Source organism: Lepisma saccharinum, chromosome 10 (genome assembly GCF_977018435.1).
Source record: "Lepisma saccharinum chromosome 10, izLepSacc3.1, whole genome shotgun sequence".
NCBI lineage: Eukaryota > Metazoa > Arthropoda > Insecta > Zygentoma > Lepismatidae > Lepisma > Lepisma saccharinum.
Window position 1 is genome coordinate 78,890,176 of NC_139238.1, and position 27,752 is coordinate 78,917,927.

Genomic DNA, 27,752 nt, shown 5'->3' on the forward strand with positions numbered 1-27,752 from the left:
CGATGCCTAAATTTCAGAATTTAAATTGTTGAACTGTGGTACCTTATTTATTACTGTCTTTAAGACATCAAGTAGTCTTAATCTCTTTAATGTTGTTACAATGTTGAGTGTATATATTTTTTGTTTAAAAATTATATTTGAGCAATTAAATATAAAATATTAATAATTTGGAAATATTCAAGCAGGTGCTTTTATATGATGCAATAAAAACATGAAGCATCCATAGCAAATACATTGATTGCGTTCATTGGGGTAAAATCCAAGTATATTAATTATCTAATTTATTACAAGAAATTTGACCTGTGAACTGGAAAATGTATTGGATTCATAACCCCCCCCTTACGAAAATCCTGGGCACGCGCCTGTTTACAGGATCAACTGAGTTCATGGAAATCTGATTTATAGGATAGTATCTAGGCTGAGATTTCACTGCTGTTTGCTGCTGACGTATTACGTAAAGAACAAATTAATAACTAGCCCCTTAATCCTAAGTAGATGATTTGAAGAAAGTATTCAGTCTGAATACTTCAGATATAGATACAAAGTTGATGTAACATACAAACGACGAAAGCAACTACTGCTAAATATTTTTCCTTGCTATGTTGACACAGTGGTCCGGTTTCTACCATGTCCAGAAGAAACATGGTCAAAAATTCATCATGGTCCTTCTGCCTGGGCCATTTTTGAAAATCGCTATTGTTTTTACTATTCGCGTAGCAGTTTTCTTTTAACTCGCCGCTTCCTTATAAAAATCTCTCTGTGAAAATACAACAATGAAAATATATTTATACTTGACATTCGTTAAAATAATGATTGATTCTCGTTACTGTATTTAAAACACACAGGAAATTTTGAATATATGTACTTGATGTGAAGAAAACGAACCATTACACATACTGAGCTTTGGATTTTCCACCTTTATTAGAATTGAACTAAAACGGTGTTTATATGGAAGTTCTTTTTTCTTTGCATAAATAGGGATATTTGGTTTTAGCTTTTCTGCTATGCACCAGTTACATTTATTTTACATTTCATAATTTTACAATTTCATAATACAATATTTTCTGTTCTGGTAAGTATACATATTATATTTTCTTAATCGGATTCCTCAAAAGTGGTGACAAGTCGTATGCCCCTTTTTTTCCTACTTCTCACAGTTCATACAGTAGTAAGAAATAATCACGCGTAGTTTTGTTGAGACGACATTCAAATATAATATGATCAGGTGTTCCTTCAGTTGCACCCAGTGATGTGCTTCTACGCGTAAACAACGATAGTCTACATTCTACACGTAGACTATTTTATACACTTAGATTACGCAATCTATGTAAATAACATGGCGAAAGGTGATAATTTAGCAAAGGGAGCCGTGGATTTAGAAGAAAATTATACTGCGTATCAGTTGCTGATGTGTGAGAAGAAATTTTTATACTCTTTCTTCCAAATTCGAACAATTTCTCACCTAGGAAGAAACCTAATATGGGAAATATTCTAATGTTGTATGGGGAAAAGACCACTTTTGCCTCACGACTGCCATCTGTTGTTGGTTTTTGCATACTATTTATCATCTTTCATAGTTGATAATAGAAGAGAAGAGAAATTTGTTGTAAATAGGATTATTTTTATTTCGTTAGGAACCAATATAGTTGAAAATGTCACTTTCCTTTCATGAAACCCTTGAAAATTATTTTTTATGCACGTTAGATTGGGTAGTCTATGTAAACTACAACCCAATGTAATCTACGCGTAGATTACGTGTAGACAACGCATGTAGACGTAAACTTATAGTCTACGGCACATCACTGGTTGCACCATACTGACAGAGGGGGTTGTATTTGTAGGGGGGATGGGGGATTTCCGCCCTCTGGGTAGTTGTCCTCCCCTCTACTTGCTAAATTTTAACAATGGGGGATATGTTATATGGCATGAAGTCATTATCTCATGCTGTCCCTGGACAGTCAGTAGAATCCCCCTCCCATTGGAAATTTCTTAAATACCACACTGCTGACAGATTGGAGATTGCACAGTGGGATCCATGAGTATTACCTTGCAAATTGTCCATGACTATTTTCATTAATTTTTCTCTTACATCCTGTGTGTTCTTAAGCAATGCATTTTTATGTATGCTGGTGCAGAAGTTGTCAACAGCTTGTTTTGAGTTTTGTTTTAATTATTGAAGCTCTTATTGGGTCAAATAAAATGCACGAACATGGTGATGGAAATTTGCACGGTAATACTCATGGATCTCACTGTACAAGTCTTTGGGGACAAGGGTGTAGTTTAGCCGACATCTAATAAGAGTTTGTTAAATAATTTCTTGATAGATGAATATCTTGGTACCAAGATTCTTTGGGTATATGTGGTTGAATTGAATAGTCCATTTCCCCATAAGTGTTGCCTGTAATTGTCCAATGTTTCTGGCAATTTTCCAACAATTCTGTTTTAGCATGTTATATGGAAGGTTAAGGTTGGTTATGTTCTAGGAATTATTAAACTATGTATGTGTATAAGGATGGATATGTTTCATTTGTACGGTTGGTTAATTGGGTTTATTTTACTTCGCTTTTCTGCCACTTTTGGCTAATTGCGAAGATGGGGATGAGTGATGATATGATGAGATGGTGAATGGACTCACAAACATCCATGCCCAGGCCGGAATTCGAACACGAGACCCCTGGCGTCGTAGCGCGATGCGCCAACCACTCCGCCACGAAGGCCGGCTATTTGTACAGTTGTACCTACTACTTTATTATATTATGTAGAGATATGTTTTGGGTATGTGTGTGCTTGTGTATGACTGACTACATGTATGTTTATTGTTATATATATATGTGTGTGTGGGGGGGTTCAATATTTAAATACAAAAGTGTGTACAGCAGTGTAAGCTTTCCTGTAAATGGGGATATTTTCTCTGTTGGAGGCAAATCAATAAAATACAAAATAACGCTGGTCAATTTCACAGGTATCCGCCAGACCGCTCAAGATCAGTTCTTTCCCTATTGCAGTTCCACAATCGATTGTGCCATTCGATATGTCTTTGTTTACTCGTGGATAGCCTAAATATGGCAACGAGAACAGTGGGATCCTTAACTAATACCAAGCAAATTGTCCATCACTATATTCGTTCACTTTGTTTTACATAATGATAATTGAAACACCAAACAAGCTGCTGACCACCTCTGTACCAGCATACATAAAAATAAATTTCTTAAAAACACCTAGGATACCAGCATACATAAAAATAAATTTCTTAAAAACACCTAGGATCCAAGAGAAAAAATCAATGAAAATAGTCTTGGACAATTTGCCGAGCAATACTTGTGAATCCCACTGTACTACAGTATTTTGTTTAGTTCTGTTCATTATTCTGTTCATGCCTTATCATTTACATAGTGTGATCTAGATTCAAAGAATGAAGCAGTTGCGATATAACCTTTCCGCAGATTCGATTCCGAATACGCATCGCCACCATCTTTGGATGTGCTCTATGGCTATGAAACCTATTTTTTCCGGTCTGATAACAGTTGTCTGTGATGATCATGATATGGCAAAACATTTTCAGTTTCCTTATCGGTTTGAGCAAACAGTTTATAGCGGCCTTCGTTTAAGATCATTTACACGCATGCTAAACCAAAGGCGCAAGTGTTAAACATGCCCATTCAATACACACACGATGCAAGGGGGAAAAAACTGGCACAAGTATATTATACGTAGGCTGTCTGCATCAGAGTGTTAGAATGTCAAGTTCGTGGATAGAAGCTTTGATGCAACTCAAATGTTTGGACACTCTCGAGTGCAAGTAAAACAAAGGCAATGAAAATCAAACTCATTTTACCCTCGAAATCAGTGACCTTCAGACCATTCCCGTAAAGCGACAAAAAGAACCGCGCCCTTGCATTACGTAACATAAGAGCAGGAAAGTATTTCGTGGCCTTGAACTTCAAATGGACTCTCCTATTGGGAGTTAACTTCCCTTTCTTATATCAATAAAATTGTCCACGATTTTTCACCTGCACTAACAAAGGAACGCAGATTTTTTTCAACATAAAGAGAAGGAGACTTTAAATTACATCTACGTACAGTGGAATGCACAAGTAATGTTATTTTCATTAATTTTTCTCTTGCATCATACAGTGACTCAAAAAAGTATTCAACTCACCACAGGCTTCACATGAAAACATGTACAACAAGTAGAAAAGGAGCGAAGATGGAAGTACATGTGCACAAAAGTTTAGTGCATACTATTGAGGTACACACTACACAGAAAATAAACACATTTAGTAGATGACAGAATCAGTACAGAAAAACGAAAGACAAGATGCGTAATTGGATCTCAAAAAAGTATTCAACTGTAATACTTGCGGCATACAATATTAGGTGTGCGTGACATCCATAATACCTGCTTGTGCCCCGTTTCCCCTTGATGATTTTCTGCAACCGTTGTGGGACTGATTTCACCAAGGTATCTGTTGCTTGTCGGGTAATCTGCCCCCATTCGTCCAACAGAACGCGCTTGTGGTCGTCTTTGTTGAAAATGTGGTGTTCTTGGATTCTTTCTTCGAAAATATGCCATACATTCTCGATAGGATTAATGTCTTGTGATTGGGGAGCTGTTTGCATCCAGCGTGGGGTGTTGTGCGATAACCAGAGCTTGGTGTTGAGGGCTGAATGTTTCGGGTCATTGTCCTGGGTGAACATGTAGCCACCAGTAAGCCCATAATGTTCACTGAGTTGGATAGGTGCGCCTTCAAAGTGTTGATGTGGTCCATTGTACCATCAATGAAACACAAATCCCCAACACCATTGGCACTCTTACAGCCCCACACCATTACCCATCCCCCACCGTAATTTGTTGTAGCTGTGAAAGTTTTCTCATCTAGTTCACAGATCTTATACAGCCAAGCAATCATGCTCCCATCTGACGCCCCATGGCTCAAATTTCATTACAAGTACATAACATTACAAGAAAGAATTACAAATGGGCCAATGGGCGTCTGATGGGCGCATGATTGCTTGGCTGTATAAGATCTGTGAACTAGATGAGAAAACTTTCACAGCTACAACAAAATACGGTGGGGGATGGGTAATGGTGTGGGGCTGTAAGAGTGCCAATGGTGTTGGGGATTTGTGTTTCATTGATGGTACAATGGACCACATCAACACTTTGAAGGCGCACCTATCCAACTCAGTGAACATTATGGGCTTACTGGTGGCTACATGTTCACCCAGGACAATGACCCGAAACATTCAGCCCTCAACACCAAGCTCTGGTTATCGCACAACACCCCACGCTGGATGCAAACAGCTCCCCAATCACAAGACATTAATCCTATCGAGAATGTATGGCATATTTTCGAAGAAAGAATTCAAGAACACCACATTTTCAACAAAAACGACCACAAGCGCGTTCTGTTGGACGAATGGGGGCAGATTACCCGACAAGCAACAGATACCTTGGTGAAATCAGTCCCACAACGGTTGCAGAAAATCATCAAGGGGAAACGGGGCACAAGCAGGTATTATTGATGTCACGCACACCTAATATTGTATGCCGCAAGTATTACAGTTGAATACTTTTTTGAGCTCCAATTACACATCTTGTCTTTTGTTTTTCTGTACTGATTCTGTCATCTACTAAATGTGTTTCTTTTCTGTGTAGTTTGTACCTCAATAATATGCACTAAACTTCTGTGGACATGTACTTCCATCTTCGCTCCTTTTCTACTTGTTGTACATGTTTCCATGGGAGGCTTGTGGTGAGTTGAATACTTTTTTGAGTCACTGTACGTGTTTTCAAGGAACGAATTTTTGCGTATGCTAGAGCAGATATTGTAAGTACCTTGTTTGGCGTTTTGTTTCAATTTTTCAAGCTGTAATTGAGTAATAACGTGGTGATGGACAATTTGCTTCATAACACTTATGCATCCCACTGTACAAAATAAAAGGGATATATATTTCGAGAGAGAGAGAGCGGGGGGGGGGTCCTTCTCACTCTCTATCTTCTGCTCTCTTTTAAGAAGAAGAAAAAAAGAATACGGGAGAGAGACCACCTTTTTTTCTTTCATTCTTCCTTATTCCTTCCTTCCTTCTCCCTCCCTCTGTGACTGAGAGAGAAAGAAAGGATCTCTCTCTCTGATAGTGGACGATAGAAAGAAAGAAGAGAAAGGAAAAGAGACAATGGGGAGAAAAGAGAGAGAGAGAGAGAGAGAGAGAGAGAGAGAGAGAGAGAGAGAGAGAGAGAGAGAGAGAGAGAGAGAGAGAGAGAGAGAGGTATCTCCCTTTCTCTTTTTCCGAAAGAAAGAACGAAAGAGAAAAAGAAAATATCATTCGAGTTGGAACTAATTGAAATCAAAGGAAATTAACAAAAAGTATGGGACTGGTAAAATCACGATAGCGACAGTTCTACTCAAGTCATATAGGATGGAAAACGAACTAAACAAAATACTATTGTATGGAAATGACCAATATTACTGTATGTCTGATCGCGACAGCTGCGAACATACACTTCCACGTCATTGTTAAAATTTTCCTGAGGTTTAACAGAAACTGCGACAGTTTACGTTCTATTTTTAAAAATAAGCTTGTTAATAACAGCAGCAGACTTGGCACAGCAACATTAAACTTATGTTGATTTACTTTCTTGGAAAGAAGATATTTGGAACGTTGCCAACTTCCTAATTTTATCACTACTTAGTACAAAATTAGTCTTTAGACCGATTGTGACATTTCGTTTGTCATCCATGTTTTGACTGATGCTTCGGAAAGCAGTGACACTACTCTAGTTCCTTGACTTTTCTTTGCCTCAATTTGCATTAACTTTTTTGTGTCATTAGTATGAAGAGGCACGTTCAGCCGATGTATAGTAAATAATGTTTTCATGTCCAAACATGCCTCCCGAAGGTTAAAATGTCATTTCCTAAGAAAATTACGAATAGCTGGAAAAAGTAGGAACACAACTTCAAGGTGACATTCATTCATCTTGTAGTTAGTTTACAAAATGAACTACAATGCAATGCCTATTTATCGTCTTATGTTCAAACCATGTATGGTGCGCGCAAAATCTGGTTGCTTCAGCATACTAAAAAGACCGAACAATGGACTTGGTAAGACCTTGTAATTAAGAAGTTCCGGGTTCCAATTCCCAGTGGAGGGAGGAATGTTCATATGTATAGTCAGCGTAGCATTTTCGATAGACGATTATTTTTTAAAGGTGAAAAAGTAAGCACTTCACCATTGAATTCTTTCTAAAGATGTGGTTAGTGTTTTCACTATTTTGTTGTTTCTGGTATTAAATTGTTCAGTTTGGTACAAGGACCAAAACGGCCTTTAAAACATCAAGAGGAGAACGAAATTAGAACCTTCGAAATTTGTCGAGATGAAATTCTCGACCTCGTTCTAGGCTTTGGAAAACTAACCATAGTAATTTATGCGACTTATTGAAACACAGGGACCGTACGTCTACCCGAGGTCCCATATTTTGTTTACTGTAATTGTAAACTTAATTAAATGGTGACTACTGCCACTACGTGCTTCGTAGTTGCATACAATGAGAATGAAATACTCTTTTTCTTTCGAGGGATGATTGCGTCTAAAAAGTTGTTTTCCATAAGGACCTCTATACATTGCGAGACGAGACAGGTCCTCGCCCTCGAAACACAGTATTTTAGTCTGAGTGTATGCAACCACGGCGCACAGGTTCACAGTTGCCTCTAACGGATTATCTTTGCAGTTACGATAAACAAAATATAGGAGCCGTAAATTTTCAGGTATATCAGGGTCTGAATAAATCTCACAGTAAGATATTATTGGTTAGTTCACCAAAGCTTGGAACGAAATTGAGTCTTGTACACTGTTCTTCGCGCCCTGACCAACAGGAAGCACCGTTCTTGTTTCGGACGCTGCCTGTATCCTTTCTAGGAATGGTTATGATGCTGTAGACAGACTAATACATAGGCTACACCTAATAAAGACACTCAATTATATATATATATATATATATATATTAGGTAAACCGACATAATATCGGATACTCTTTGAAATCACCATAATTGACCTACTAAAATTTAACAGAAATGCATAATTTTTGGTAATATGAACTATTGGTACCTTGCCTTTTGCCTTGTGATGTGTTTATCTCCCTTATTGTTAAATTATTTGTTGTACAGTACAAAATAAAAAACCATGCAAATCTGAGGAATCGAAAAAAGCCGTCCGAATATCGGATAGGAATTTAACATTATATAATATATATATATTAACATTATATTTGAAATAAAATTACATCTCATGATAGAAGCAACCTATTATTTATTTTCAAACTAGTGTCACAAGAATCTGAGTCAGATTGCTCTTGACATGTTTTGTGCCGCAATTTGGGATTGGGGAATGTCAATTTGACAAATTTGATATCCGGTATTTGGCAGGCCTCCCTATCCGATATTAGGGCGAACGCGACCTCGCGGGAAATATAACCTTCATATCAAACAAAGACATTTACCCGAATAGGACTAGCATATCAATATACTTATATTTCATAGAAAGATGGAATATTAGAGTAAGCTATAGTTTCTCCTTACCTTCAATGTGAAAATCTTGGATCATGAAATGCTTCCAAAAACTCTGAAACTGAAAATTTTCTAAAAATTTCTGTTTTCGTCGATCGTGCACGCGCACCCACTCACAACGAAGTATTGGCGGCAAACGACGAACGTAGTTCAGTGGATTGTTGCAGATGGCAGCACCCACGAGTCGAGAAATGATGGTATCCGATATTGGGCGGGTATCCGATATTATGGCACTTTACCTTATATACGTATTTTGTGTGTGTGTGTGTGTGTGTGTGTGCGTGTGTGTGTGTGTGTGTGTGTGTGTGTGTGCGTGTGCGTGTGCGTATATATATATATATATATATATATATATATATATATATATATATATATATATATATATATATATATATATATATATATATGCCGATGTATCGGTATCGCCCATATCAATGGTATCGGTATCGGAAAGTATCGGTTGAAATTCATCTACCGATACCAGCTCATACTTTTCCGGCATATTGGTCCTTCACAGGGTCCGAAAAAATTCTTCGCAACACTGTCGCGGAGTTTAATTATCCTGGAAATTATGAAACATTCAAACTTTCTTTCTATATTATACGATTTTTTTTTACGAAAAACTATATTTTGTGATTACATAATGTCTATGGTCTATTTTAATATCCTGATGCAATTCTTGAATATTCCAAATTTCTTGGTAAATTGATGCACATAATTGTAGAAGAATATTTACACACCAATTTTGATCAATCTTTTGAAAAATTTTGATTATTGCAATTTTCAAGTTTCGGTTAAAAGTGGTATCAGCTCAGCCCTAATATATATATACGCTGTAAAATACATTATTTGCAGACGGCTGTCGCGTCCTTCTCCGCGCTCACACAGACTACTCACCCCCGGCGGCCATCTTTGCTCCAACTGTACAAGTTACGGAACATACACTAAGGAAGGTTTTGGACGAAAGCGACAGCGGGAGTTCACACCAAAGAGACACGCGATCCTTCAGTCTACATGCAAGCGTTCACCATGCATGCGAACAACAGCCCGAAGCGACATGATGCATGTTTAGGCCCAGTTAGACACGTGCAACTTGTGTCGCTTCTGTTCGAAATGTTACATTGATTACCGAGGGTTTGCTTCCAAGCGACACGTATCTGAAAGCTAAGTCTAGCTGGAATTTGATTTGGTTTATTTTTACTTGTCTTTTCTGTCACTTTTGGTTAATCATGAAGATGGGATAAATGGTGATAACATGAGATGGACATTTTACGGAGGGCGCAACACAGAGCCCCACAGAGGATCAAACTGGCCGTGCGAGTGTAGACGACAGAGCCTGTCGCTAGTGTGCAAATTGCAGTCCTGGGTGTACTGCGTGGAAGGGAGGTTCACATTTGGGTGTCTTTGAAAAGGGGTCACCTTCTACACCCAATGTAAGTCTCGTCTCGTCGCGATTCTTAAAAGTCGGCCCTGTGTCTGAGTGGTTAGCACATCGCGCTACGACGCCAGGGGTCCCAGGTTCGAATCCTGGCCTGGGCATGAATGTGTGTGAGTGTCCATTCATCAATTTCATCATACCATCACTCATTCCTCGCAAATTACCAAACAGTGGCACAAGAAGCGAAGTAAAATAAAGCAAATCAATCGATTTTTAAAAGGTCATCTCAGTACCATCACTAATGGCCGCGTGCACCAACGTCGATTATTTCGAAGTTCACATGAACGAGATCAATTTTAATCCACTCTAAATGAACTTGGTTTAAAGATTTGCATTGCACCAACGAAAAACGTTCAGGAGATTCCGTTCAACTGATCCGAGACTAATTTGTAAGGCTATACCTGATTGGTTGGCTAAAACAAATGACAATCAAGAACCCCATATAGTAATGTGATGTGTTAAAAAGTATCAACATGTAGGAGAAGATTATAATTCGGGCTGCAAACTTCTCTGAATTTGAGAGATGTACTAATCAACCTTGTCAATATGTACAAGGATGTAGTGGAGTGTAAAAAAATAATAATATTAAAAAAGAACTGACGGCACAACACAAAAGGAGAAGGAGAAAGCATGGAACCTTCTTCTACGGGACTTTAATGCCTTACGAAATCCATTCGATTTTGAGAGAACAGCGTACGCTGAACCTCGTCCGCTCAAATAAAGATATATTGTTATTTCTATTATTACTGTACTGTGGTATTTGATTTTTCATTTCTTAATTCTTATATACAGGGTGATTATAAAGTTTCGATCCATTTTGTTGAAATCAGCTGATTATGAATTTCTTTTATAGATGGTACGTACCTAGAGGTTCAAGAGGACTTTGAACGCAAATTCCATAAACCTGCTCCCACCAGGTATAATATCAGACTACTGGTGCAGAAATTCAAGACCACGGATAGTGTGCAGGATGTGAAACGTTCCGGTAGGTCCAGGGTGTCAGCCGACACTGTGCGACGGGTAGAGGATGCAATTACCAGAAGCCCGAAAGCATCAACCAGAAGGCTAAGTCGGGAGTCATTTTGCACGGCCTGTTCGTGAGTACCTGGAACACACATTTCCACGTAGATTTATTGGTAGGGGGTTCACACCGCATTTGGGCACCACGTTCTCCTGATCTCACACCCCTTGACTTTTTTTTTCCAAGGGGATACGTAAAGTCAGAGGTTTACAAAGTCAAAATCAACTCCATTGACCAACTGAAGGAGCGTATCAGGCATGAGGTGCTCAACATCACACCTACAATGCTAGAAAAGGTGTTTCGTGCAGCGGTGCGTCGCTGGGAGTTTTGTGTGGACGTGCAGGGTGGTCATATGGAATAAGGCTAAGTGCAACCTGTGATGGATTATGTGTTACTCTGAGGTTGGGTTTACATTATCTGTAGAAGTTCTTGATGGATTATGTGTTGCTAAGTGTTACGTTTTCCACTCTCATTATTGGTTGGATTCTAATATCTGTTTTTCACAGAAATGGATCGAAACTTTATAATCACCCTGTATTTATATTGTCGTGTCGTGTAAAAAGCCAGTAACATGTATTTTCGTAAATTTATACAATCATATTTCCAACACCATGTAGCAATATCGTAAACATTGCTGTGTTCTAATTTACCTTGCACGTAGGTAATATATGACATTTATATATCTATGTTTTGTGTTCTGGGATAGAAAGTACAGTATTTATAAACATTACGACTTTGCACCACAGAACCACAAATTATTATTATTATTATTATTTTGGCAGTATTTAGTTTACATCTCGAATTATCAGCATTGTACATCCAACATCTCTAGCGTTTGCACGCCCTCGATATCACTTTCCGTTCTTCTTATATTAAAAAACAACTGTCTGCAGTCTAAGTGTCAGTATCGTGAACCAGGATCACACGCCAAAACGGTCGCGAATGGCCGATCAGAAGATAAACTCGTTTTGATGTTCCTAGATCGCGATCAAGTGTAATGGCCGATCAGAAGATAAACTCGTTTTGATGTTCCTAGATCGCGATCAAGTGTTGAACCGTTTTCGTGCAATGGAATTTTCCAGTGATCCTTTCCCGATCCGAGATTAAAATTTGATCTTCGTTCGTGTACACGGCCATAAACGGCTTTCTTTCGTGAAAGGAAGAAGATGTTTGCCGTAGGCTCTGGGGGTAAGGTAAATAACGGACGAAATATAGAAACACCATCCTCGAGTTAATCTGGATTATATTACTAATATTATACTGGATGTCTGCCTGTTTCGCATGGAAACGTGCGCGGAGCGGTTTTACGTGGGACACCCGGTATTTATATCACCATCAGTATAATTATTATAATACACATTGTCAGTGGCGGCGATTGGGTTCCAAAACGGGGGGCGCGGCCATTTTTATTGTTGTTGCACTTTAATTCGTTTAACGTCGCTTTTCTGGAGTTTTAGGTCAATAATCAAAGGTGGATTTAGAGTGTCACTGTGTCAATGTGAGACGTAGTCGCTACGAGAGTAACGTAGCTGTGGATATATTACATTATTACCAGAGACAAATATGGTAATTTAACTGCTCACTCTGTTTTCTATGCCAGTAAAAATAGAAAGTCAACCATAAATTTTGAAGGTTGCAAGTGCAACACATCATCCCAACTATTCATGCTACAAATACAACATTTGGTGAGCTCAAAGAACTGCGAAATAGCAACTTCGTGCGATATTCTCCACTGATCCGTCGATTGTCGGCTCTAGTCTTCCAATCCAATATACATACATTGAGAAGCTACTAGAGATACAATAAAAAAAAATAGTGGACTATAAGAAGGCTTCGCCTCCCTCTAGAAATCATTATGATTGCCGATTAAATTGCAAATTCCAGATTTGCAGATCACTACCCTTAAATCATAACTACTCTAAGATAGCCAGAAACCTCGGTATTACTAGTATTCGCCTCTGTGCAAAGCGGCTACTTCAGTCATCCTCGTTTGCAAAAATTGGGAGTAACATGTCACCGTACATCTGAAAAGTGATTGTGCAGTATGGGGACTGGAGGGAGACACTAATGTCCGCCAACTCCTCCCCCCCTTTTTTAACGTAAATGAAATTAACCGCAACATTTCCAGCTGAACAATTTGCCACAAGGCAGCAGCACCAGACGATAGAGGAAAGGGGGAGGGGGAGAAATCTGCAGACGGAACTTAAATTGGCAGTGCGATTCCTTGCAATTGCTGCGTAACTTCCAGTGGCCTTGAGACAAGATCTGTCCGAATGGTTGCAGTCACCTTTCACCATCTCTATTGTCCTCCAAATGATCTTTCTTTCACAGCAGGAGACTCCACTTCAACACAGTGTTAGTTCCAGGAAATATGACTGCAAGTTTGTTTTCAAGCCCTCATTTTATCTCAACTTGGTTTCTGACAATATCTGTTTCAGTCTTTCCAAGAATACCACGATCACAAAGAAAAGGTCTTTTTCGGTGTGAGAAGTGTACAGTGGGATCCATGAGTATTACCGTGCAAATTGTCCATGACTATTTTCATTAATTTTTATCTTACATCCTGTGTGTTTTTAAGCTATGGATTTTTATGTATGCTGGTGCAGAAGTTGTCAAAAGCTTGTTTTGAGTTTTCTTTTAATTCTTGAAGCTCTTATTGGGTGAAATAAAATGCATGAACATGGTGATGGACAATTTGCACGGTAATACTCATGGATCCCACTGTACTACACATACATACACCGAAGCGTCGAAGCGTACTCTGTTGTTACAAAGTGTTGTATGGAACCTGCCCGCCAATCACGATAAACTAGTCAATAAATCTTTCAAAATAATATTAACCATGGTACTTAGTATAAAATAGCTGTAATGCATCTATAATTTGATATACAAACCAATTTTGCCAATTCTATTGAAAGGTATTACTTGATATTATCATAATTGGCCTAATTGATCGACGAGCCACCTGGCGAAGAGTTCGTAACGAGATATTTTTTGCACGGCAAATAGTTCTGAGTTGTCCGTCCAGTATTTCTTGTTCTTGCTTCGACCGGAAGGAATCAAATCTCATTTGATATTGCTGACCCAAATTACACTTGAACAAAATATGAAACAAAGTTTGTTGTAATTGGAACTACTCTCATTTCATGTAACTGTTACACTTTATATCTTGATGAATTATTTAGTGTACTAATTAGCAAAAGCTGAAAAGGTACTCTTATGTGACTGTCGTGCTAACAACCATCATATTTTCACTTTACGTGAATCATCGCAAATGCAACATAACTAACTGCCAGGACCATTGGCGTACGTAGGGGGGTGGGGTAGCTGATGGGGCTACAACGCTTCCCGAAATTTTGAGAAAGTCAACATTTTCAAATGAAAGCAGTAGGAGAACTAGGAAAAAACCATAGTCGTAACTGTAAACTCCACTTCACATGACCTCCGATTACAATTTTTGTATTCGAATAACTTGTAAAACGAAGGTAAAAAACCAATTGAAAATATTTTATATTTTATCCCTCCTCTACTTAAAAAGCAGCTATGAAATAACCACTTTTACAACTCCAGCCCCCTCCTACTGATCAGGACTCAGGACAAGTAATGAATTCCGATATTGGAAGAATTTACGAGCGTTTTCAATCGCCAACTTTTCGAGACCTTCCACTGCCATCACAGCAAATTCAAAATACTTCTGGCATTATCGAATTTCGTGAAGATCTTTCTTTGGTCGTGAGTCATACTTCGCTCACCTGCAGGCGGACTAAACCAAGGTGAGATCAGTAGGTGTGGGCAGGCCTTGGACGGAAAGAAATACTCTCCATAGATATAGGATTTGTTTTCTTTGCATGCCTGAAACCAACCTCGCACTGCATTGATTTTTGCACTCGCACTGTTGTAAGAAGCCTACATTTTCTCAGGTAGGGCTTGAAATGTCGAGCATTTGGAAAAACTCTCCTACTGCACGGACACTTGTGGGTTGTAACGATACCATTGAGAGTCAATAGGTTTGTTACAACCATTGAACTATATGGTTACAACCTAGATGCGTCCGTGACTGTACACTCCTGTTCAGATAAAGTGGCACATACTTCAATAGTTCTCCCCTATAAAGTGTGCCATTTTAAGCAAACAGTGTTCAATAGAAGCACTTTTAAATCATCAAATTAAGTGTCTTGGGTCCCCCTTTGCCTTTACCTCTTGCAATGTTTAGGTACCTCCCTCCTAACGTACGTTCAAAATAATACCAGTCGACTCACCTCATGTAGCTTGTTACAAATTTCGAAAGTCTTAGCCTGTTAAATGTTGGCTCATCCTGTATATCCTGAGGGATTATTCCTTTCAACTCGACCACCGACTAATATAAACTTCAATTGTAATTTGATTGTGAAATACATAATATAGTGGTGACATCTGGTGTGTTTACGGTACATTACCAGAGTTGACTTCCAAAAATATTGTGCTACAGTTACTTTGTCCTACAATAAGGATATTTAAATGTTTCTACAAGTATACACTTTTTGTAGTTGTTTACCCAACTTTGCATGCACAAGTTTAAAGCAACAATGAAGTACTGGTTGGCCAGAACTAAAGTTACCCAACTCAGAGCCCTCTGTAGCCTGTTTGAGGCATCGTAAAACTCTGAAATTTGGTGAATCCACTATGCAGACCATGGGGAAGCGGATGGCGATTAAAAATAGTTCAATTTTCCGCCACCTGGTTGAAATGTGGCACTGTACTTCCATGATGGGTTGTACAAATAATCACGTTAAGTGATTTAGCTGAGTTATTAATTAAAAAGATATTTGTTAGTGACTGGAAGTTGCGAGAAAATAATCTCGTTTATTGCAAGATTGTACGGTAGAGGCAAATCCATAACCAATAACCCTTTGGCCCACTATTCCTAAAAAGAAAAAAGTCAAAGGCAGGAAAAGACTAACATCAGGACAGACTACTACTAAAAAAAAAAATCAAAAAAATCTTGGACACGCCACTGGTTACAATTACTCGCATACTTTAATACTTTTGGTAACGCCTTAAAAACAACTCGGGTACTGAAAAAATAACGTGTCACTTTACTCCCAAAACCGGTGTCAAATGACACAAATGTTTATGTGTGCAAGGCGCCAAGAAATGTAATTACTGTTAAACAGTTCCCTGTGCATATTAGGTTACATAAATTCGAGTCTGCATAAACAACGCCACCCGTGCTGGGGTTGTGAAAGTTGACGCCTGCGTTCAAGGGCAGATACAGCACGAACCCCGTCCGTCGGCTCCCAATGGCTGGCCACAGTGAATCACGGTGTGTGGTAACCTGCACGTGTAATCGTTCCAAGCCAAGCACATAAGCATATCTTGCATGAAACTTGTGGACTGCCCATTTTCTTTATGTTGTTTTCGTTCGTGCTACAAATCACTGTTTACTTCAAGATAGAACGAAAAGAAAGCATGCTTATTACGGTTGGGTTGAACTGGTTCGAAGCTGACTTCAGCTTATACCACAGCATATTACTGTACTGTAGTTTTTCGAAACGTGGCTGTATCAAATAATAACGTTGATTTACTGCTAGATAATGCACCCCAGATTTCATTTACTTTAAAGACACAACAGCTTTTATCTTTCTCTTGATTAAACCCCCTGCCATTGAAAATATTGTATCAGTGACGTAAACCGTCAAGTGCCACCAGCACAAAAACAAATTTGCCCCCTCCCAATGTACAGATAGGAACAAAAGTTTTCATCTCCTAGAAATGTAAGTAATTATTTTGAATGGCCTAGTTGGGGCTACATTTTTTGCTAAACTATGCTCTTCACATACTTCAAAAGAAAAGTTCAAATTTTCACCAAAAAGAATGAGACTACAGACATAAAAAAATGCATTGACCACACAGCACTGTTAATATACAATAAATTACCTAATGACTACAAGCAAATGTGCAAAAAATAATTCGGAATCCATGTACAGTTATGGAAAGAAACATTTCTCACATAAGACTAACTGGTATTAAGGCTCTTTGGGGAAGTATTTTTTTCATGACTGTACAGCCACTCCTCCTAGAAAACATCTACGACGCCATTTGGTCCCGGGTTCGAATCCTAGCCTGAGATGGATGTTTGTGTACGTCCATTCATCAATTTCATCATATCATCACTCATTCCCATCTTTCCAAATTAGCCAAAAGTGGCACAAGAAGCGATGTAAAATAATGCAAATCAATCCTAGAAAACATGTACTACAAAGTGAATGAATTCCTAGAAAAATTTAGTAACCAAATGCAAGCGATCAACTCCTATTGAAAAAAAAAAAGAATAGTGACAAATCTATCGACATTTATATTGTTAAGAATATGCATTATACGGTCAATATCTATGTAAATAAATTTTTAAACTGGATTGTATCATATTCATAAGCTGTGTAGTGTAAAACTCAACAATGCACTCTATTGTTATATGTAGTGTAATAATTTTCTGATAATGTGAGAAATTTTTGTTACATTATAATTTGAAGGGACGGCGCGAACGCAGTCCCTACTACCAAAAATTACGCGCCCGAGATATCCACGTTTGGGATATTCGCGGGGGTCAGCCCAACCGAAGTGCAATGGAAGAGCCTCACCCCGGGGGAACCGCCTTGCTGATCACGGTAGCCCCTACGCCAGGTAAGTATGCCAAAAGCAGAAAACAACCGACCCTAATTACACCGTCTAAAGAAACTACCAGCGGTAGCTTGCGTAATTACAAAGTTTTCTGCTCGATTCATCAATATAGTACAATTACTACATTTAATAATTAACAAGTTTATTAAGATACAAAATATTCGTATGAAATAGTGCTATAAAGTATTAAAATTATTAACTTATAAACGGAGAAGTTGCTTTTTTCTTAGTGCTGCCATCTACCGAGAAGTTTATAATCACCGGTTAACCATTGATTATACGATTTGAGATTTTTCTGTGCTGGCTTCGCGAGGAACAAACACACTTGTATTTTCTTTTTAAAAACGCGTGGGAAAGTGAGCATGCCACCATTTGGTCCTGTAATCAGGCACGTAACCAGAGGGAGGGCTAAGGGGGCTCAAGCCATCCCCCAAAATCCCTCGAATAGCAGTGACGAGCGGTGACGTCGACACTTGGGGTAGCAATCAGTGGCGTGCTCAAGGGGAGATTGGTGTGGCTCATATCCCTCCCCCCTTTAGGGCCCAGTATTTCTAAAAATAGAACGTCAATAACAGGAAAAGATTGCAAAATGATGAATGAGTACTAAAAAAAGTACACGTAACCCCCACCCACATTTGAAAATAAGATTTGATTTGACTACTAAGCCAGAGATCCTGGGTTCGAATCTCGGCTTGGTTATGGGTATTCTTTGAGTGTGTCCCTTTATCAATTATATTGTATCATCTTCGCGATTAGCCAAAAGTGGAGGAAAAGCGAAGTAAAATAAACCAAATCAAGCAACCAATCAATGATTTGACTTGATTTTTGTTACTTAGCGTTCCTTTTTCCTCACATTTGGTTAATTGCGAAGATGATACTAAATAAATTAATGAAGGGACAAACACAAAGAACACACATGCCCAGGTCGGGGTTCGAACCCGGAACTCCTGGTGTCGTAGCGCGCTGTGATAACCACTCCCCCACGGTTGGTTGATTTGGTGTTTTAAGTCCACTTTATGCACAGAAAAAAACAGGTAACAAAACGCACTTTTTTGTAGTTTCTTCAATAATATTCATTTGGCTTCTTGAGTTCGGAGATACATTTTTCATTTCAAATTGTTTCATTATTCACTGCAGAGTACAACACAGGAACAAGAATGCACGCTCATCACAGGTTCGAATCCCGTCCTGGATTGTTCGAGGTCCCTTCATTAATTTCATCACATCATCCTCATTTTCGCGATAACCAAACCAACAACAATATGAATGTGCAATCTCTTGCCCAAATAAACACATCCGTTGGAGGCCAAGAGATTAGTATATTTTAAAAAAAGCACTACTAAAACGAGAGCGAGAGCCTGAGCAAATATTTGTAATTTACTCATTGCCCCGGCCTCCAGTTTCACTGTTAGCAGTGGATAAATTTTCATTGGTCAGGCTAATTGTTAGGGTTCATCTGATACTCCGTGATGTCGAGCAAGCGAGTGACGTCTTCTGATAGTGTACATAATTTCATATATTGAAGGGTGGAAAATGGCCAAACGTGCCGACGCACGCAAATAAAGGCGGAAAGCTTGATATTAGTGGATCAGACGAGATAAGCTGATGATAAGATGATGATCTTTGTTGGTCGAAATTCGGGAGCTTTCTGGGGAAGTCGCTCTCTTAATAACTTGATTCTGCTTCTTGAGCAGAAAGCTGCCGACTGGAAGAACAGCTGCCGCTATGGCAATGGACCGTGCACCAAGATCTTGTGTACGCCATTGAGCATATAGGCCTAATACCAGAAATATTCTGCTATAAGAAGTTTCGTAGTTTCCAACGCATATTCACGAAAACTGTGGACTGTGACTTGACGATAGTGTTTACAAAATATCTGGATCGTTTGATTAACACCTCGTTGATGCCTGTGATCTCGTCTGACTTTTTTAGGATTCTGAAAGCGTTGGTGAGTTTTCTTGCCATTGGAGGCGCTACTACCATTATGTTTAGGCTTGTCAACGACAATGGCCATGAAAGGTTCGAATTTCTCCTGTGTGTTCAGTTTTGGGGCTTTCATTTTTGCTTTGTCTTCTCCACAAGCCTGCCCCCCCCCCCTCTTGAATTCGAATCGATACATGTGAAGCAAGAACTCAAGAATCAAATCTATGCACGTACGTAGGATTGACAGTCAGAACTGAGTACTTGTCGCTCTTTGAGAAAAAAATGTCAGATCTTCCCGATTGCCACATGAGATGTATGTAGGACTGAGATGCTGTATCTGGTCTCCAATGTATTCTGATTCTGCTGGGCGTACGTTGAATACTGCGTTCTAATGTAATTCTATTTCAATGCAGGCTTATTTGTCAGTGTCATAAACTGATATTCTTGTTCTGCACATTAACACCAGTTAGCAGACAGTTTTCTCTTAGTTGCATTTATAAGACACATTGAATCACTCGGCATAAACACATGGACGTCCGCAAGATTTTTTCCAGGGAGGGGCAAGGAAGGCACATTTCCCCCAATAATAATATTGTCCCCTCAAAAAAAAACATTGCTTAAATTTGAATATATCATATTCATTCATGCAATAATTAACACGTATTATTGTAGCTGAAATGAAATTATGTGAAAGATATATAATTTTTGGTTGACTTTCATTTTCCAGGGTGGGGCACGACCCCCCCCCCCCTTGACCTCTTCCGTACGTCCATGATGATAAACATATTCATGCCACCTCATTCCACAAATGTTGAAAGTCAAATGGAAGAATCTCACACCATTGAAACTCATATTCCACCTTGACGATATGTAGAATATGTGCAACAGAACCCAACACAGATAATGTTCTGAAATTGAACACCAATCTCAATGGGTGAAACTGCGGGCGAGATTTTTGTGAAATGGCATTTGGCAAATGATTGGGTTTGAACCACCTTAAATCCTCATTATCTTGAATCGCCCATGGTATAACTTGGCTTGGCTTGAAGTGTTACAGATGTATTTCAGAGGAGTACCTGACTAGAAATTCCTAGGTGGGGGATTCTTGATCCAGTTTGGGGATGGGTGGGGATATTCTTGTATGGTTCAACATGGAGACAGTTTCAGAGCATTGATCACCATTATTTACAGCCCAGACAAAATACATTTTTGATGGCCTTTTGATGATAGGGATAATATCAGTATTACTGCCCTCCTCTTGGCCATACCAAAGAGCTTATAGTTTTCAAACAATCATAAATTTTAACGGCGTGAATTAATGGTGCTTAGCAAATTCGTTTTTGTCCCACCCTGAGAAAAGTTTATTTCTTCCGGTGGATATGCATGTTTCAAGGTTAGCAAGGAAAGTGCATACAGGCGAGTCAATCATGAATAAGGTTAGCAAGTAAAGTGCATACAGGCGAGTCAATCATGCAAGGAAAGTGCATACAGGCGAGTCAATCATGAATAGTGAAATGCCATTGGCTAGCGGGACATGGCGTCACGTGCAGATTTTTATCTGAAGTCTCGTTCATTGATATTAAAAAGAAATGATAACGAACAGATATAAAGAAAAAACGTAACGCTGTGACGTAATTACAAGTTTCGTTGTTGCTGTGGTTTAGAATAGGATTGGATCGTGGAATCAGTGGAGATTCTAAGAATTTGTCCGCATATAATATATACCTGTGTACTAACGCTATATTCTAATCAGTAATCACTTATATTTTTTTTGAAATTGTAAATTCCTTCTGGAAATGCTACTCACCATTCCATGTAGCTAAAACGTCTTGGGAACGAGGCTGGTTTCCAATTTAGCCGCCAGATTACTCTGGGAACACGGGAGAATCTGAAATGAAGAAACTAAAAGCATTAAACTTCCGAAGAAATATCACAACCAAGATGAGTACATACAGGTGGGACCTATAGAATTAATTTCTGACGCTAAGGTATTTTTTCAATTGTCTAGAAATATGATGTGTCCAGATTTATTAATTTCAAGAGGTAATTAAAATTATGTTAATGTGCGTGTGGGCACTAATTGCATAAGAAAAAATATAGCTGGTTTTGTGACTTAACAAATAAGAAGTAATAAACAATAAAGTTGTTTGAAAAATCGATGATATCCACTGAATCTATTTGATCGATTCGATGTACAGTCACGGACACTTCTGGGTTATAATGATCCCATACACTTTCATTGGGATCATTACAATCTAACGTGCTTCTTCGGGAAGGAGGGAGTGATTTCGGCTTGTAGCACACCAGGGACGGCGACAGGGGTGGGCACGGGTGGGCAAGCGGCCACCCAAAATTTCCTGTGCCCACCCGATTGCCCACCCAATCAAATTCAGTAAGTACATATACCGTGCGTCCATTTCGATCTTCAGCCGAGAGATCGGGAGAAGCTTGGCGGGCGGCGCGGACGGAGATGTCGACTTTTGCGGCCTGTAATGCCCGCTTAGTTTAATGGACATATGCAGACATTTATATAAATATTGCAAAACGAGCACTAACCTGTGTTATAAGAGTACGGTTTTAATTTTAGTAGCTTAGTGGCTGTATGTGCTGATGATTTTGACACGCCCACCTCTTGTGAAACACGGCGTAGAGGTTTGTTTGGAGAACGTTCTAACGCTGCACCAATATCATCGAGTTTACTTCGGTTAGAATCCGTCGTTTTTGCTTAGGTGTTTTAAAATTTAACGATCCAGTTTCTCGTAATTTAAGGACAAGATGTCTAACCGTATCTCTATGTGGAGTTGAAACGCCTGGGAATTTCTGTACAAATTGCCTACACACGTCTCGACACGAGTCTGTTTTCACGTACGTGTCATACATAAAAAAATCTTTGTTCTAACGTGAACCTTGCGGCTGGCATTCCAATCCTCTCACTGACACAACACACATACACACTGCAATAACACAAACACTGCAAGTAACCAAGAGTAACACTCTTGCGCACAGTACGAAATTAACACGCTCTTTGTTTTACATTCCTCGCCACTATATTCACAAATCTGTCTTCATCTCGTCGCGAAGGAACAAAAAACTCGAGCTCGGATATTTCGGATTGCAAGGAAGCTCACGAAAACCATTCACTTTTAACGGTTTCGTCTGCAGCGTAATCTTGATACAGTGTTGCACATTCGAATCCTCCAAACGATTCCCATGGCCACAAAACTCTTTCAAGGATATAAACTTAAGCAGGACGTTACTGGTCAAAACTATGATTAAAATGTTTTATTATCTGTGGCTCTTAACATCGTTTCTATAGCGTATTTATTTGTGTATATAAGAGCAGAACTTGGATGAATTACAGAAGAACTTTTGCGTGTTATAACACAGGTTAGTGCTCGTCTTGCAATATTTATATAAATGTCTGCATATGTCCATAAAAATAAGCGGGCATTACAGGCCGCAAATGTCGGCATCTCCGTCATCGCCGCCCGCCACGCTTCTCCCGATCTCTCGGCTGAAGATCGAAATGGACGCACGGTACTTGGGGATATGTAAATGCTTCAATAATGCTTCAATAAATAAGTGTATTCTGGTGTTCATAACATGTATATTTTACTTGTGAATATCATCTACGCTAGAAATGTTCACATATTATCAACCCATAAAAAGCTATTGAAACAAAAACTGTGATCAAATGAATACTTCCATGATTAAAAGCAGGTAGTAGGCTTAGGAGGCTCAAAATTATGCAGCGTATGATCAAGTTTAATCAGAATTTAGGGTGAACGTGACGACTGCAGCTTCGGCTCTTCACTGGGAAAGACCGCTTTGAAAAGTACCAGACAATGAAAAAAAAATAGATACTTCGGATGTGGTAAAAAGTATAATAACAAACCACACAATGTAACTTGGCGAGAAGTTATAACTGAAACTGTGTAGAAGGGATTGAAGTGAGGTCTTCGTGCTGTAAGCTCCAGGTACCTCCAGGCCTCCACATACGTATATAAATCCTGGCCTAGGAAATAATCTCCAAATAAACAAATCAAAACATCATATTAGCGTTACTTCCTCCAGCAACACAATAAATTATTTCTACTTTTTAATTATTTTTAGAATAATTTTATCAAGAAGACTTAGATGGGCAGGCCATGTGACACGAATGGCAGAGGAAAGAATAGTTTACAGGATTCTTGTTGGGAAACCTGATGGTAAGCGACCAGTAAGAAGACCAAGACGAGTATGGAGGGATAACCTTGAGACGAACCTAAAAGAAATCAGTAAGGATGGGAAAAAAAACTGGATTGATCTTGCTCTGGATAGAGACAGATGGAAGGCTTGTGTTGCTGCAGCCATAAATCTTCGGGTTTAATTTGAATTTAAAATTTTGGGTGCGTCAGCACTAAGGCTATTTTGCACCCGTCACATTATACGGGGTCCAGCCCCTTATCGTTACACATAACAACTCTAACGTTGCATAACTAAAATCATAAAATATTCTGACTTTCGTTAAAAGCTGAGGCTGTAAAGGAGCGCTCAGCACAAATAAGGACAAAACACACGACAACACAAACAAAATTATACTGGCCATGGGACCAGTCGCCAGAGCCTCGTTAGTCTGCAGTCCAGGGTGTACTACGTGGATGTGAGGTTGACTATTGGGTGCACTACGTGGAAGGAGCACCCCTTACACCCCTCTTCGGGTTTAAGTATGCTAGAGTGTATAATATAGTTTTAATTAGCTCTGCATTGAAATTCCAGAAGTGTGCCTTCTTTTTTATTTCATTACAATTTTTATATACCTGTCATCTTCAAATATCAATATGGTATGCGAAATATCAACTTTATATTCGTTCTACTAATAAGAAAGAATCACAATATTCACTATAATACCGAAGTGAATAAATTTTAATAAACCAGTTATGTATGAAAAAAGCTACAGAATTATTCAGTTCTAATGAGTGGCTTATCCTATTTAGAAATCCTCGTTCCACACATAAATTTTGCCACATGAATCAGCCGAAAATGTCTACAGAATCTGTAGATGCAGTAAAGTAAAGAAAAAAAAGTTATGTCATGAAGTATCCAGAACACGATTTTGTTAGTTTTTTTTTTTAAAAAAAACACTTTTATGCTCAGATAGGCTAATCGGGACTAAACCTACAGTTTAACGTGTAGTCCGAACCAGTGTGCATTGTGCTTCCACCAGAGGAGGGGGGAGTCGAACACAGGACCTCTTCATTATAATGCGACAACGTTATGCCATTGGGGAAAAATATACAGAAAGAACTCGCACCAAACGTGTCATTTTATCACCACAGAAGATGCGTCCATTTTAAGAGGGGGATTGCCTGAGTCAAATATTTGAAACTTTCGGAAAACAACGTCATTATTCATGGAATTAGCTGCCTTGATCCACTAATGAAACGCTGTGCAAATAAAACTACCACCTCAACTTTCTAAGAGGTATGAACTAATGAAACTCAATTTTTGGAAGAGTAAGTTGTGGTTGATTTGTTGTGTTTTAAGTCATTTTTCTGCTAAATTTGATAATGACTACGAAAGCAACGAAGGGGCGTAAACAAACACATGCCAACACTCAAAATATAAACCCTCATGAATTCATAAATTATTACTTTGACAGTGGTCCCAGGCGGCAGGGACTCGTTGCTCTGAACGAATAAAGTTTCCAGGGTATGCTGCACAAGATAGAGGTTGACATTCTAGTGTGTTCGAAATGGTCATGCCATACAACCCAAGTCATCTATGAAAAATAGATGAATTATTACTGGTATGGTGATCAACTTCGATTAATTCCTTGTGTCCTAAATCATTGTGTTACCTCAAAAAATATGCACATGTAACCATACGTGTATTGCCTCTCCCGCATTAGTAACATGACAGTTCAGGAAACGAATTGCAACTTAGCTAATAATCTCTTCAATTCTGAACAGATTTTTCAATCTTGCTTGTTTATTACTTATGAGTGATATTTTGTCAAAATAGCCTTTCATTAGCCTAGGAATACTTCATGGACAATGAACAAAGAATTGGTTTTCCGTGTGTACTTTAAATCATTCTTAATAAGACGTTCATTTTAATCCAAACATTTAGTGGCGGCGATTAGGAGGAGCTTGAAGTGGGGGATGCAGTTCACCCAGCCACATTTTGCCACTTTTTTCCCCCGCACTATGGCCTCTTTATGCTAAGCCTTTCCTACCAAGAAAAGTATATTGTCCTTGCCCCTCAAATGTCGGCACCCAAAACATTCAGATAGATCCCAGAGAGCATGTAAGTTAACTGCAAGTTAAATCTACATTCGATTTAACTTGCAGTTAACTTACGTGCTATCTGGGATTTGTCAGCTGTACAAACCCTGTAAGGTAGGAAAAGTAACCCCCAAAGAGTAAGAAAACTCTTCCAGTCAAAAACTCATACGATGAATATACTATGCTCAGGAACATGCACTAAAATTACGAGAAACTTCACGATTGTCTACCATTGTACTTTCTATCACTGTCGCCGAATACATAAAATCAAGTATGTGCCTTGTATTTGCAACCAAGCCTAAACCTAATTCACGTTTATTTCACTGTATTAACATGCATGAAAGAATGTGATTAGAATGTATGGCTGCGCATGGGTAAACACTTCCTTGAAATAATTGTGTCCATCAGAGACAAAGCGAAAGGAAATGGAACAAGATGCGAGAATAGATTAGAAAAGAATAAAGAGGAAAACAAGAAAAGGAAAGGGGAAAGTAAGAGGAAAATAGGTAGTATAAGAGAGAGGGGGATACATACGTATTATATACTATATATAATTAATAAATAATCCATTGCGCAATAGCCCTGAAGGGCCTAGGCTTACCTACCGACTGCCGGTCTCCCTCCCACGCTTTCCCTCGTCACCTCTAAGCGTGGAGATCTTCAACCAGTATTGGAATAGTCGGGGGGTCAGCCCGACGTATCCCCAGCCGTTATAGTAGGTCTCCGTGACCGGATTACGCTCACTCACTCGGAGCTCCCCAATTTCCTCACGATGGTGGGTTGCCACCGGCCCTATACGTAGGCCGATAAATTCCGACCAGAGTCGGATTCGAACCTATAGTCTTACATTTATACTGCCCACCCTAATCTATCAATATGGAGCTTCTGCCCACCCGGTCGAAAATTTCTGGCGCCGCCCCTGTAGCACACACACGGGGAAGAACACGGATAGGCATCATCAGCTGCTTGACTGCAAGTTTTTTCACAGGTAAACGCAACAACAGCGGGTCCTGCACCGGGAGTTAGCTTCTCTATAGCTTCACTAAAACGTCTAAAATTAACATTAAGTGCTCAGTTACCACAGAATAACTTGGGAATTTATCCTTATGGAGCTTTCAGACCGAAGCAACTGGCAACACTGGTGTTTCACACTGAAGTGACAAGCTGTAAAAACAGGCCGTTTCAATCTAAAGAAACATTCACCGCGCATGCGCGAACAACAGACCAAAGCAACACGAAGCCATTGTGAAATCGGGTGGGTCCAAGTGACACGCAAGCGACAAGCAACACGTGCAGTTTAACGTTTTCTTTTCGATTTCAAAAGGTTCAATTTATTCGCGACGGATGGTGAAGCTTGCCACTTGTCGCTTCGGTAACTTTACTTTGCTATTCCACCATTTTTAAATGTGGCTGTTCATTGCCAAACTTTTCCGCTAGATGCGCCACCCTGTTGTGTCCTAAAGAATTTCATTCGTTACCTGGTTGCCCTAAGTTTTACATTAGAGCGCGATAAGATGGCTATTAAAACATTATTTTCAATGAAGGTAAGAATTTCTCGTGTAAATCCATAGCAAAAATATGTTTAGCAAACCTTTACGATTATGTAGCAATTCATAAGTTACCGAAAATTACATTCTCCTGAATCTAAGAATTAATATATTAATGCGCAACGGCAGGGTAGCTCCGACGGGGTAAATATAGTAAGTTTATGAACAAAGAGCACTAAACTTGACGTAATTTGGGTCGTCCCTAGCTGCCGTGGGTCGATAATACACAATTTTAATTTTTCCATTACGCTTTATGCTTTTCTCTCGTTGCGAGCACGGTGGAAGTACGGTTCGAAAAAAAACCTCTCCAAATTGTAAAGAAAAATGTATTAAGTG

General features: G+C 39.1%; 1 protein-coding gene and 1 non-coding gene across 4 annotated transcripts in view; both read right to left on the reverse strand.

The window, feature by feature from the left end:
- The window catches only part of LOC145993966 (phospholipid-transporting ATPase IF-like), a 219,682-nt gene that overhangs the window by 96,174 nt on the left and 95,756 nt on the right, over positions 1 to 27,752 (reverse strand). For all 3 annotated transcript variants that reach the window (XM_083129972.1, XM_083129973.1, XM_083129974.1), the window contains exon 2: positions 21,411 to 21,491. In XM_083129972.1, the coding sequence (XP_082986098.1) occupies positions 21,411 to 21,413 (3 nt within the window). In that variant the 5' untranslated portion in view covers positions 21,414 to 21,491. The remainder of the gene's footprint in view (positions 1 to 21,410; positions 21,492 to 27,752) is intronic.
- Positions 17,530 to 17,691, reverse strand: LOC145994511 (U1 spliceosomal RNA). Its single transcript, XR_014442376.1, has one exon. It is a non-coding gene; the product is annotated as a U1 spliceosomal RNA (small nuclear RNA).